Genomic DNA, 14,607 nt, shown 5'->3' on the forward strand with positions numbered 1-14,607 from the left:
CTCTTTACAGGGCAGTTCAAGTTCGATGTTCAACTTGACTAGCGATAAAAAGCAAAATTGAGTTTTAGCTTAGAATTCAATTTTATACAAAATTTTGGCTAAATTGCGATTCCATTCAAATCTTTCAATTTTCATATTTTGTTTTCATAACAACTTCTCGATTGAGAACGATTGTTTTTAATCTATCTTCAATGAACTTTAATCGAAATTATGATTGCGATTAAGAGAATAATTCATGAATTTGAAGCTTAATATGACTGAACCATAATCGTTTTAAGAAGACTCAAAACTTGAGATTTCGCTGATAAATAAGTTAAATCTCTGTGAAAGTGAAATCTTCGAGATCAAAATAAGTCTTTTATTTGAACAAAATTTATTGGTCTTGTCGACATTCGAGCTCGAAATCCTCCTCAAATAAACTCCTTTGTGTAATAATGATATGCGTATATTGGAATAAGGATTTCAAATCTTATTCTTTCACATTTCTTAATATTAGAATATTTTGAGATTAAATTCGTTGGTTATTGAAAGCTTAGTGTAATCTAATGAGGATACTAATTTTAAGTTTTAAGTCATGAAAAAGAACTGAATTTAGAATAAATTTGCAAAATTTATCCGTGAAATGTCAAAGTGAACTTGATCAACTAATAAACATATTTTGAATGGAAACGCACTTAATTTGACTGCAAAGCCGTGGCTAAAATATCCTACTAATGTAAAGGGAAAAAGGTTGAGGTTGAAGAAGAGTATTTCAGTTAAGATCAAATTAATGAAAGGTCAACAAAGCGATTTTTTCAGGCAAATTAAATGGGTTAAACTGCATTCATCAACTGTAAATAGCTCTAGACTTGAAAAAAATAAAAGTTTTCGTTTGAATTGTTTTTAACATTTGCAGTCAATCGACAGTCTTTCACTAAAAAGATGTCGGCAAATTGATAACAAATTTCATGATGAGCTGAGCTATAATTGTTTATTTGCATTAGTCTTCAGTTTCACAATTGTGCTCATCATTAGGAAGCTGTTCTCAAGATGTGATCAAAGACTGATCAATAAGAATATTATACAAACACTTTTCTAATTGAAGGCCCTAAAACTTGCAATAAATTGACCAGAAATGAAACAATTCAGATTGAGATTCCACATCTTGCGCATCTTAAAGTGGTTTAAGTTTCAAATTAATTGATTATGTTAATCAATCCTATAGTTTTGCACATATTTCAAGAAGAAAATTCGTTAACTTAAAGACTCGATCAGGATTAATCTGGTTAATTTCATAGCTTTTAAATTTGCTTCTCATGTTTAAACTTAATATTGTAATTTCAACTCTTTACTTGACTCAAGTTTTTCTGGTTCATTTTAGTATGAATTTGAATGCTTGCAATGACAATTTACTTTATAACAAGTCACAGCTTTTGAAAAAAGCGATTTTGTTGTTCGATTAAATTAGTTCATCTGATTAACCCAATTAGTGATGAAAGAATAATTGAATAGTGAAACCAATCAGAGCATCAATTTCATCACCAGTTTAATCAGCAATTAGCATTTTTTGCTTCCATTTACTAGGCTTTGATTCGCCTTTGTGCATCGAGTTTCCATTTAATCGTCGCTTTTTTCTTCTCTTATTCAATTTCGTCCATTTCACAATTTGATTGGTTTCATCAAATGTGTGAGCTTGGTGTGTTTTGAAGCGAAAAATTAACAACGAAGTGAGAAGGAAGAGAAAAAGAAAAACGAGCAAAATTGAAACAATTTGGTGAAACAATGAACAAGAATTGGATTGAGACTGAGAAGTAAAAAAAAGATGAGAACAAATTATCTCCTATTTTGACCAACTTTACACTGAATTTACCAGACTAATTCAAATTAAGTGATTAAGAATAGAAGGAAGAAAAACCATTCAACCTTAATATCGACTATTGCAATCTAATTTGTCTCAATTTGTTCAACTTTTCCGAACGATAATCATCTCATGTAAACATTGCAAAGTAAATTTCCATTCAATCATTTCCAATGATTAATCTGACAAAGAGGATGAAATAATCAAATGGGAAAATCAAAGTTTCACGAATGAAAAGAAAAAGAAGTTTCATTTTGAGTTATTTTTTATTAACTTATATTATAAATATGAGTATGACGAGTAAATTTAAACTGGACAATATTGTCTACTGGACACCCTTGAAACGGTCAAGTATAATGCCGATCAACTTTAATACAGAATTTGTTTTCTTTTCCATTTATTCATTTTTCGCCTTTCAAAGTGTTTCTATCTTCATTAAGGTAGCAATAAGTGTTGATACAAATTGGTTAAGCTTACAGTTGATGAATTAACTCCAAGTACAGAAACATGAAAAGATGAGTTTCCATGAAAGAAAAGAAACGAAAGATGAAAATGAATTGGAATGATGATAAGTGTTGGTCACTTTAAGTGTATCATGTTTTGTTTTACAAATGAATTGATTGTTATTCGCATTGGAACACTTGTGTCATTTATCTTCGTCTTCTTCTTCATCTTCTTCTTTGACATCAGTTTCTCTTCTTAAAGTTATCTCATGTTCACGAGCTTTTGCTCTTAACACCGCTATACTCGATGAGCGAAATGTTTCATTTGAACTTTTCTCGTGAAACTTTTTCTCACCAAACTCTTTAGTTACAAGGCACAAAGGTGTTCCGTTGGTTGACTGGTTAGGCTCTTTGTTGTTGCTGTGGGTTGATTCATTGCTGTTCCCATTGGTACTTGCACTATTCACTGGTGGCGATGAGGACTTTCTCGGTGGTGGTGATGGCGCTTTGTCCGGTGAATCGTCAGTAACTGAGATGGTTGGTGATGGAGGTAGATTGGGATGAGAGTGTGAAGATGATGATGAGGTTGATGATGAACAGGATGAGGCTTGTTGAGGTTGAGGCTGTTGAGATGGTTGGTGAGGGTGAGGATGGTGTTGAAGATGAGATGAAGGTAAATGTGATGAGGGATAAGAATGAAGATTTGGATGATTGGTTCCATAGATGGATGATAATGTGGCTAGTAAGTTTTGGAATGAGGCTGGATTATTGGCTCCTGTAAGGTGAGAATTGGCTAGTAAAGTGTTGAAACTGGAAGCTGCGAGGCGACTGTTGAACAATGACTGATAAGTTCCAGCGGCTGCTGCGGCCGCAGCAGCTGAAGGGAAACCAGCAAATCCAGGCAGTCCGTTGGGTGAACTGGCCAGGGTTAAGGGTATTGATGGATAAGGTGAGGAACCTTTGGTTTCAGGATGAAGATGATTAAAGAAGTTGGTCAAGAAGGGATTATTCAGTGTATCACCAGCACTTAAACCTGGTAAACTATTTAAACCCACTGAACCTGTTGGATTGGATTGACCTGAAAGTCCATTGGGTAATGGTGAGATTCCGTTTTGAGCAGAAGGTCCAGTGCCCATGTTAACTCGACTCGGTAATAGGGTTGGTGGATGGTTATTGGGTGAACCATGGTAAAGTCCAATGTTGTTGTAAACTGGACCTGGATTAGGGTCAAGTCCAGGTCCATTTGGAGATTTATCTTGTTTCCTGTGTTTTGCTCGACGATTTTGAAACCAAACCTGATAATGGAATCGAGAAAAGGTCGCATTAATTGGGTTCAAAAGATTAACTTGACCGAATCCTAACTAATCTAGAAAAGCCAAAAAGCTCAAAATCAAGTGTTGATATGTTAATCCTATTCAGCTCATGTACAAATAGTCAAAAATGGATTTAATTTGTTAATCCTGTAATCCATTGTCAACTTTTCAAAGTTTAAACGCTTAAAGCAATGTTTATTACAACGTTTATTCCCGTGTTTATAGATCAACAAAAGATTAACATTATTGGTAAATCCTTGAAAAGTGTCAACACAACTAAAGCAAAGTGAATTAAGTGACTTTACCAATCGCAATTAAGCAAATTATTTGTAGCAACAATTGAAACAAATTGCAAGTGTTCAACAAAAGCGAGTTAAACTAATTATCGAAAGTGATTTGCATTTTCAAATTGACTGTAAATCCAAGGTAACCAACAATAAGTTATTTCAAGTCTATAAACATTTCAATTTATGGATCAACACTAAACCTTGACTAGATTAAGATTAATTTGTTAGGAAAATTTGGATTAAAGGGCAAGTTGAATTACCTGAACACGAGCTTCGGTTAAACCAATTTTACCTGCAAGCTCTTCTCTGGTGAATACATCTGGATAATGAGATTTTGAAAAAGACTTTTCAAGTTCTTCCAATTGGAATGAAGTAAATGTGGTTCGATAACGACGCTGTTTTCGCTTGGGAAAGTATCCGTTTGAACAGTTAATTAAATCACTTGTATCTTCCATTCGGTCCATGTTATCATCAAGATCATCATAATCATCACCATTCAGTTTATCTTCATTCATTGATTCACTTTGACCCTGATCACTGGAATCACAATTGTCACCTAATAGCCGTTGATTAACATTGGACGAAAGTGAATCATTAAGTTTATCCGTTGAATGGTTACCATTGGTGTTGGAGCGATTATTATTTTCTGTTAAATTATTGCATTTAGAATCACTTGATAATCGAAGATAATTGTGATTTAACAAATGATAATGATGTTGATTGAGGGAATTGAGATGAGCTGAACTCAGATGGCTATTGGAATGATGATTGTTCAACGATTTAACTTCAGGTTCCTCATCAGAATCGGGTGAAGATAGATTCTTTAAATGGTTATTATTGGATGAATCGAGACAACTTTTACCTTTAATTGAATCGTCTCTGTTGTTGCCTTCATTAAGTACAAGATGAGCAATGGTGAAATCACGAGAACGAGTTGTCTTGTTGAGTGTTAGATGATGTCCATGATGACCATTCAGATGAACATGGTGAGTTATATCACAATTGGGTGATGAACTGTACCTATAACCGGGCATCTTTTCATTCAAAGGTAAATCCAAAGGTGAGTAAATACCCTTTTGAAGGGTAAACGGATTGAGATTTGTAACCGCCAATGTTGATCGAGAAAACAAACAAGTTGAAAAAGTGTGAAAAGAAGAGGAAGAAACAAGGGAAAAAATAAATAACAAAACAAAATGATCGAATGAGACTCGAAAGGTGAACAAAGTCAAGGTCAGAATTTAAATTTTTTATTCAATTTCCATTGAATGATTGCAGTTTAAAAGATGATTTCAATGTTGAACATGATTCTCATCAAGTGGACTAATGATGATTAAAGAGATTCAAGAGAAATGAGAGAAACTCACTCAAACGACTAAACCAACAACTAATTCAATCTCCTCCTCAACGTCTACCTTTACCTGCCCACCTCTTTATCTTCATCTTACTTTCTTCTCTTTCTTCCCTTTTCATTCTTTTTTCTCTCTTTTCTCAATCAAATTGACTCAATCATTATCATCATCTTGATTGTTGCTTAAAAGAAGAAGAAATTCATTGCAAATATCATTTAGTTAAATACATTTTTCGCAGCCAACAACAATTAAATTAATTCAGTTGCTATTCATTTTCTTTGCTCAACTTTTTTCTCTACATTGAGGTGGAGTTACCTGGCAATGGGAGTAAACCTTTTCGACTCCACCTCGTTCAAGGTGCCAACTTGTTCATTTAATCAGTCAAGATTGTAAATAATTTATCAACCTTAAATGAAACAATTGAGCTTCACGCTAACCCAACATCTTCTTTTGATTAACTCGTAATTGCTAATAATTACAACACAAATTGAGCTCTTTTAGCACAAGCACACATTTGGTTACCTTTATGAGTCAATTAATGTGATTAACCCAAGTTTTATAAACAGAAATTCAATTTTTTACCAGAAAATGAAATTTTGCTTTAAAAAGACTGTTTTCCATTTTGAATAATTTGACCTTTTTTTCATTGTTGCTGCTTGTTAACCTGGCATGGAATGATTAAGGCTTAAAGTATATCATTGTCATCATTAAAATGATAATCATGATAATCATCTTGATAATCATCCAGACTGTGAAGTGGACAACATCACATCGTGGAGGGTCAACAGTAAACGCCATTATTTAAGTCTATTGTTAAACCTCAAAATGACCAGTAATTTGAGTCAAAACGTATTTTGTTATTTATAGTTAACAGCTTCTTTACCTTTTTTACCTTGGAGATGAGTTTTACCAGCAAAGATGAAAATGAAGAGAAGAAGAAGAAGAGAGAAGACAGAAAGGTAAAGAGAGAAGAGATAATCAAGGTAATCAACTCAATTGATAGGAATCAATTATAATGGTTACCGTGAAAATGATAGCTTGTCAAGAGTGAAACAAAAAGTGAGTAAACTTTTTTTCCTTTTTTCTACTGGATTCGTATTAAGCGGATGAAATTGAATGAGAGAAATAGTTTTTAATGAAAGACAATCAATTGGTTACAAAACAGGCTATTACTTGACCTCACAGATTTGACCAGAAAAAAGCAGTTAATAACAAGGGTGGATCAAATGGAAACTCACAGAGAGCGAAGAAGAGAAAAGATGCAAAAAAAAAATAATATTGATAATAACAATGATGATAATATCATTGACTTTGTTGTGTTTTTTGTTGAGACTTTGTCCACATTTGATTGCTACTGTTGCTTCCTAGCGTTTACCTTGTTACCAGTTAATGTTCAATGATTACCTTCACTCCCACCTGGACCTCCTCTAAAAGGCTGTCAAAAATATTTGACAATCTTATTTGGTTCCAATCAAAAAGAGAAAAAAATAGAAAAAAAAAGAAGAAGGAAAATGATTATTACCAAGTTTATCAAAAGCCCTTAACTCCACCTTTTAATGCCAATTTTACCTTTTCTCTCCTCCTTCACCTTTCATCTTTCCTTACATTGTTATTGATATATCATTTGCCACCAACTATCAATTGTTAACCTTTTTTGTTCTCCTTTCAACTTTCAATTTAACTCTATTTGTGTGGTTCCTTTCCTATAAATCCCTGCTCAAGAGCAAAGTCAGTTTTTGATGAAATGATGAAATGTGAGATTTTTTGCTTCATGAGAATAAGATTTTGTATGATTTCATTTTTCATGAAATTTGATTGTCTCGAGTTGATTGTGGATCGAGAGAAGAAATGATTTTCTTTCCTTTTTCATGATTGATCAATATAATTACAGAATTATCATTTTAATGAAAACTCTTTTTGTGTCTTTTTTTCGACATTATTATCATTTCAACTTGTTTCTCTCTTGTTTCACCATTAATTAAATTTCTCGATTAAGTTAATTGGTTTTTGATTAGATGAAGGGTAATCTAATTTACGGTTCAATGTGACGTGAGTTGATTTGTTAATTGATTTCAGGTTATATTAACAAAGGATAAAAAAAGGGAAGAAAAAAAATGTTAATCAAAAAAAGTTAATGAATAACAATTATTCAATACATTTTTCTTGTTCCATCAATTTCATAATGAGTCAATTAACATTATTAATAACTGATTAATTGAAATATTCATTAACAGTGAAACAATGTTATTGCAAGAGTAAAAGGTAAATCCAAATTTCCAAGCTATTTATTCATGAAAACGAAAATAATTAGATAATTTTTTTCCATTTTTTGGCTAAAAAACATTTTCCATTAAAATTGAATCAATTTTTGTATCAATATCAAGATAACTGAAGCAAATCATTTCCGTTTTATCGTAAAATCTCAACCAATTGGCCTATTCTGAGACAGAAAATGTTTTTTCTTTTACAATATTATTCTAAATGATAACTAACAAGACCAACTATTATCCGTTATTATCATTTGTTTTTCCCTGAAATCTTCATCTCTTGTTGACCTCATGTTGATCTAATTATGATAATCAATGTGGACACCAGAGGAGAGGAAGAGCGGAAAGGCCAATCTTGACCTGCGGCTATTTTCATGGGTTCACCTTGTTATTATCATAATGATTGTTATTACAATCAATTGTGTCGCTATTTTGACTTTTAAACAAACCATTTCAATTTACATTTAAATTCATCCTTTGTTACAAAAGATGAAAGCTGCCATCAAATTGTTGGCTCACTGGATTAACTGATTGTTCATTTAACTTTATTAGCTTTCATTGCTAATTGTTGCATTCACAATTGGCGCGTTAGTGCATCAACTTGAGGCCTTTTTGTATTAATAAAAACAAGGCTTCGTCTGTCTTCGGTATTTGAATAGATTAAGGAAGTTAAAGGATTGAATTGAAATGAAATAATCACAAGATAATGGTTGATTATCATCATTAATGTATCAATGGCTTCATTTAGTTTCTTTTACCTCTTTATCAAGTCAATCATTTTTTTGTCTTGCTAAACTTCCTATTCAATTGTCCAATAATTGTTGAGATGAAACTCGATTGTTGATCAATTGTTCCATTAATGACCATGATGCTTCTGAATTGCCTTTCTAAACCAACTGTTTGTATCACTTTTTACACTTAAAGAAACTCTTGTAACATCATCTACTGTCAAGGTAGTCATTATTTCACTGACTTTCAGACTCAATAGTGAAACATCTCTATTAGTCTGGACGATGACTAGCTAAAGTTTACCTTTCGTGCGTAATTGGCTTCAGTCAAGCTAACAAAGTCTTACAACTCTTGTTAGCAGTCAGCTTTACTGACCACAATAATAGTCACAGGTTGGTTAAGCTCAAGACACTCACAAGTGGTTAAGCTTAAGATTTTAGAGCTAGTGTGAGGGACCAAATCACAGCCAATAGATCGAGTGAAATGAATCCACAATAAAATATAAAGAGAAAGCAGTTTGACTTTTTAAGGATTTTTTCATTCGGTCGTTCGCAATCCAAGTGTGTTTTACCAATTTTGAAACAACAAAGATCAACAAATAAAGTTTGTGTATTTTTCGATGGCAATCTATAATGTATTTTGGAGCCTTTTTGAACAAGCTTAATGGTTTAAAATGTGGTTTAAGTTACACCGGATTTGGAGGTTCAATTTTAGATGTTGTTTGCTCTTGTACTTGTTCAAAATCAATAGTAAACGGATCAACTTGCGTTGCTTTCGGCTGACTCTTGACATTAAACAAATAAACAAGATTAATTGAATTCAATTTAATAGATAAAATAAAAGCATGAATAAAAATCAGTTTGAAGTAATAATGCGAATAAGACTTGAAATGTTTACGATGGCAACGAGTATTCACAAGGTGAATCGGCTGTTTTGCTCAATCAAACCAAATTTCAAGCTACAACTTGAATCATCGGCTAATTTTACGATTCCTTTGGCAACTAAAGTTGACTTGATTGTAATAAAAATTTCATATGACAAATAATCATTTGTTACTCAACCTGATAATTAAATTGATCACATTGAGAGTTAAACTGATTGCGTGATCAAAAGCAACCTAGAAGAGCATTGAGTCTGAAATCAGGATACTCTGAGGTTATTGGTAAAGAAATGAAGCTTGAAAAGAAGTGGCTAATTGTGTTGGTCAAGTTAATGGAGACAAACTCAATTATCGATTGAGAGTAAAAATCAGATTATAAAATGCTAGTACTTTTCACTTAATAATTGTTCAATTCCCTGTATCACTCCAAGTTGCTATAGTAACACTTTGCACTTAAACATTTGATAAATTATTTGGTTGCATTAATTTTAAAGGTGAGAAACGGTGATTGTCGAATGATAATGAAATAATAAAATTTTGATAATATTTTCAATGTTCACACTAATTAACTGGAAAATGATGGAATCGCAATAAAAATGGTGAATATAAAAGTGAACCTGAAAACGCGAGTAAAGAAGCAAAAGTTGAAAATCTTTTCAACCATAAAATGAGGTTGTCCCTTTAATTGGACTCAACCATTAATCAATTTATTTTATTAACTTAGTTAATCAAACTGAATCATACATTTGATAATGAACAACAAATAACAATATTAGCTGTAAAAGTTGAATGGAAAGAATCAGTTTCCTTGGTTACAGAATTAACAGCAAAAGAGAGTCAATGAATGTTTAATTAAATAGATAGTGATTATGTTTTGATGACAAAATATCGACTCAATCAAATGTTCACTCCAATTGCAAGGAACAATTAGTTTGCTTCTAATTAAATTGTTTTCCTCATTAAATTAATATTCATAACCACAAAGCTTCCACTTTCATATCAAACTTTTGTTTCCCATTCAAAGTGTCTCTCAGAGTTAATCAGCAAATCAATTGAACAAACTTTCAACTTTAACCTGCTAATTGATTAAAGAAACTGAATAAACTCAATTCAGGTTAACCATGTTTGGTTAATCAGGTTGCTTTAAGCAGCTTTAATCATTGATTTTGTTTCACTTGTTAGACTGATTCATTGCAATTAGCCAATTGGTAATTTGATTAACATTGGAAAAGTTGAAATTAAAAAGACTTTCGTTCCCTTCGATGGTCAACTGGTTGTTGATGAGAAATGGACACAAATCAAGTTTAAAAAATCGATCATTACAGTAAATTGAGAATAAATTAAATAATTTAAATTAACTTTTTTCTCATTTCTTTTTTGACCATTTTTTTCCATTCAACATGAAATATGAATTCAAGTCCGTTTCATGTGTTTAAATTTGACTTACCGTTGAGTTGTTTAAAGTTATGTTTAATTAGATGAAAAATTATATCCGGTTATGTTAACAAATCAATACATTTGAATAACTTGTTTTTTTTGTTCATCTGTTGAAGCTTTAGTTTTTTTAGGTTCAGAGGTAAATTGCATTAGTTTGCAAAAGCAATCTCTTTTCAGGTCTCGCATTTGGAAACAGGTAGGAAAATAAATTCATTTTAATTATAAGTTGAGACAAAAAATGGCAAAATTCCATATAATTGATGGTTCGTTTGACAGGGTCGAGGGTGGAATTGAGGGAGTACCGAATTCGGAATGAGTTTTTTGGGTAACCAAATGAATGTAAACCCAAATTCATAGTCAATTGTCTCAATCTTTTTCAAGGTTTACCGGCTCAATTAAAAGATGAACCTTTCAGTAATTGCCATGCTTTTGTTTTTCGCTTTTTTGTCACTTTTTACATTTCTAACTAAACTTGGCTCTAACTATCATGCGGCTTCATTACTGGCTGAAATGTTTAATTAAACTGAACAAAGATAAATATTTCATCTTGCTTGGCTATCAACATTTTTCACAGCATCAATATCGATATCAAACAATTATTATATTATCATTGATGGAAAATTTTGATTTAAATTGACCAAAATTGCTAAAAGCCAATTCCAATGCCCACGAATGTCTTGTGTGAAATGTTCAAGAAAAGTTTTTATTAATAAATATTATTAATAATACACAATCGGAAACAAATGATCACAGAAACGAGACTAGATAAGTGAATTAGTGAAACTCAGACGGCAACTTCTAGTGCCTTATATCAATAACATATCATCACCATTGATATCTACTTACCAGGATTACATTCAAGTTGGTTTGACACTCACGCTGAGAAGTGACTAGTATGTTTGAAGTCCGGGTCTGGATAAATCAATTTAAAATGTAACTAATCAATTTTTCTGATAAGAAAATTAACTTTTAATAATGAATTTGTATTAATGAGATACATGATATTTCTAAAGATTTCTATTATTTTGTTGTTGGCTTTGGGCCTCAGCCCATTTAACGTACCTTTGGAGGTATTCCTCAGGAGGAATACCAGAATATCGTTTAAATCTGATGTCTATATTGGAGAAACTAATCGATGCCATTTCTTTCGTCTTTACATGTTGATCATCAAGAATGATCTCTAAGTTTACTGTTTAAGTTTAAAGATTGAATTCGTTAAAGAAAAACGTTTCCATTAATGTGAGATAATCAGAATATTCCTTGCCTTTAGTTATAACATGATTCGACAAGAATCTGAGTTTAGTTGTTAATATTTAAGATTTATCTTTTTCTAGACACCAACTATTGAGATGAAAATCATGAAACTGACAAAAATTAATTATTGAAAATCTTTTAATTCAAAGTCAAAATTCATTGTGCATCCATGACTAGTTAAGAGAAGCTGAATCTACATTCCGATAATGTTCGGTGAGTGTTGAGTTCTGATTGTGAATAACAATATAATTTGAACGAAAGCTCTAATTGATGTAACGCAATTAAGTGACTTAATATTATTTGATGTTCAAACAATTAACACTCGCTTCTTTACAAGATTAAAGGAATTATGAATGAAACTGCAATTGTTCAAGTTGAATGTGAAGCAACTGTAAAGATAAAGATAAGGAAAGCAAACGATAATTGCAACGAAATGTTAATTACAAATTGACTCTATTTGATTGTGATTACCATTAGAATCGTAACCCAAGCGATCAAAGTTAACGTACAATTACTAGTTCTAAAATAGCATCTAAACAGGAAATGTTTACAACCATAACAGCATCCAAGTTGAACGTCAATGTCAAACAATTATAATTTACTAATCATTGAAATTAGGCGCAACAATTAAAAAGGAAAGTCGAGAGAGAAGCGAAGAAAAAAGATGAAACTAAGAAATTGAATTAATGTTAATATCATTAAGATTGTCCACTAATTGTCAACTCACCTAAACAGGTACAATGAAAGTTGTTTAATTGAAGGTAAAAAAGAGTGTGATAACAATTTACTAAATTGTACGCTTGTCAACAGTTTTTAATTTACGTTGAATCTAATTGATTTCAAGACTTTGATCGAACTCGATTTGCAATGAACATTCAAAGAAGTTTTCAAGTCACAAAACTGAATCAGAAGAAGAAGCGAGCAAAAAAATGGACAGAAAAGTTGATAAAAGTAAATAATAGCGTTTGAAATTAAATGGATCATAAATGATGCTAACGATTATCAGCAATTACGCTTACAAATTGTTAACCAAGTTGAGTGGCGAAAGATTAAGAAACGGAAATTTGATTCGTTTTTTTTCTTCTTCTTCTGTTCATCACCATTATTAAGGTTGACGCTATAGTTGTTACTATTAAATGGCGTAAATGTGACTCTAAATGATGATAAAAGTATTTATATCAATGAAGGCGTTTCAAGGTAAAGAGTGACGATTGAAACTAAATGCAACTAAGGAGGAGTTGATAATGACTAACTAAATGGCTAAACATTTGAAATAAGATGACGAAAAGTGATGATAATGGTGAAGTTGATCAAAGAAGAAAGGTTTAACTGGTTAATGGATTTGAAACTAATTGTTGGTACTAAACATTGTGATGTTTACTATAAGATGATGACAAAAGTGGAGAGAAAAGAAGAAGAAGACGAAATGATGAAAAATGTGATGAAAATTAGCGATACTTTTTGGTAGAGATAAATGTTGTTTACGCTTGACAAGTCTACTAAAGCAAAGGTGGAAACAAAATTGAGGTAAAAATGTTATAACAGAAGATGATTAAGGTAAAGAGAGTGAGTTTTGTTGTTGCAAATGTAAAGCCAAATGCGTTGCCAAAAAGTGGCAAAAAAGGCCCAAAAAAAGGCCCAAACCAGTGGATGAATCCATTAGGGAAAATTATTTGCCTCACTTGTCTTCCAACCAGTGATGATGGTTTCAAGTCATCATGATATTGTCATTTCTTAACATTCATTAGTTAACGTTTCATCTCTCAACATAAACTTTCCGATCAACTTGCAAGTTAACTTCATTTTTGGTTTCAGTTTTTTTTCTTCTCTTCCTCATCTTTCTCTTTCTCTCTCTTCATCTTCTTTCTTTTGTTTTTCTGCTTCTTCTCTTGTTTCTGCAACTGTCTATTTATATCATCAAACTGTCTAACCTTTGACACTTCACCTTTATTTGTAGCAAATCAAATAAGTTGATGAAACTGGCGAAGATGAAGGAAGGCAAAAAAACAATCGTTACCTGTTCAGTCCAGTGTAACGAAGGTTAATCTAACCTCTTCTTTAATCTTTACAAGACTTTATCATCTTCTATTATCATTATTATCTTCATCATTTTAACCTTGTTTTTCTGTTCTTTTTCAACGAAAAAGCTTTTTTTTCTATTATAATTCAACATTCTTCTTCATCTTCTTCTCTTTGCTTGACTTTCTTCTCACTTGTTCAAGTTGCTTTTTTCACCATTTGTTGACGCAAATTGTTAACTTGATAATCACTTTTCAATCAACCTTTTAGTTGAGAGTATTTAGTTTATTGATTATTGTTGAGTAAATGTTATCATGGATGACAATCAATGACAATTCATCAATCAAGACTGTCTTGACAATGGTTGAAGTAAACTTTGAATCAAAAATTGCCGTTGATCAATTTATTGATTTTTGTGTGAACTTATTGTTTACCGCTTAATTAATTACTTTCATTTTCTGTGTTACTCTTCATGCATTTGCTATTATCAAGTAAAATTAATGAAAATTATTCAACCTTTTCACTCTTCTTTTTGTCTTGATATCAGAGCAAACCCGAGTTAATTTGATTAATTAAATTAATTGCAATTAGAGATCCTACAGCGATCATGACAGATCGCAATTCTTTTTCCAACACACAATGCTACAACGTTACAATGTTTTTCATTAACCTGAACTCTGACCAATTTTCGGACTTGTAGCTCAACCATGACTTTCAGGCTGTGTAAAATTTTCCTTAAAATCCTATCCGTTAGCCACGATTTTTACGCAAAAATTTCATGTTTAGACTGAC

The 14,607-nt window shown here is 31.8% G+C and overlaps 1 protein-coding gene across 2 annotated transcripts; it reads right to left on the reverse strand.

Moving 5' to 3' along the window:
* Nucleotides 1-2,084: 2,084 nt before the first annotated feature.
* LOC107361439 (uncharacterized) lies at nucleotides 2,085-5,401 on the reverse strand. 2 transcript variants are annotated; one of them, XM_089270074.1, is made up of 3 exons: nucleotides 4,743-5,397; nucleotides 4,141-4,436; nucleotides 2,085-3,575 (listed from the first exon to the last, which is right to left on the reverse strand). In XM_089270074.1, the coding sequence occupies exons 1-3, from the start codon at nucleotides 4,912-4,914 to the stop codon at nucleotides 2,484-2,486; spliced, it is 1,560 nt and encodes a 519-aa protein (XP_089126200.1). In that variant the 5' UTR covers nucleotides 4,915-5,397; the 3' UTR covers nucleotides 2,085-2,483. The 2 variants fall into 2 exon arrangements, with proteins under 2 accessions (XP_089126200.1, XP_015783755.2); XM_015928269.3 differs by having other exon boundaries at nucleotides 4,141-5,401.
* Nucleotides 5,402-14,607: the final 9,206 nt, after the last annotated feature.

The sequence above is a fragment of the Tetranychus urticae genome, chromosome 1, assembly GCF_039701765.1.
Source record: "Tetranychus urticae isolate SD_2017Ah chromosome 1, NJAU_TeUrti_SD_1.0, whole genome shotgun sequence".
Classification (NCBI taxonomy): Eukaryota; Metazoa; Arthropoda; class Arachnida; order Trombidiformes; family Tetranychidae; genus Tetranychus; species Tetranychus urticae.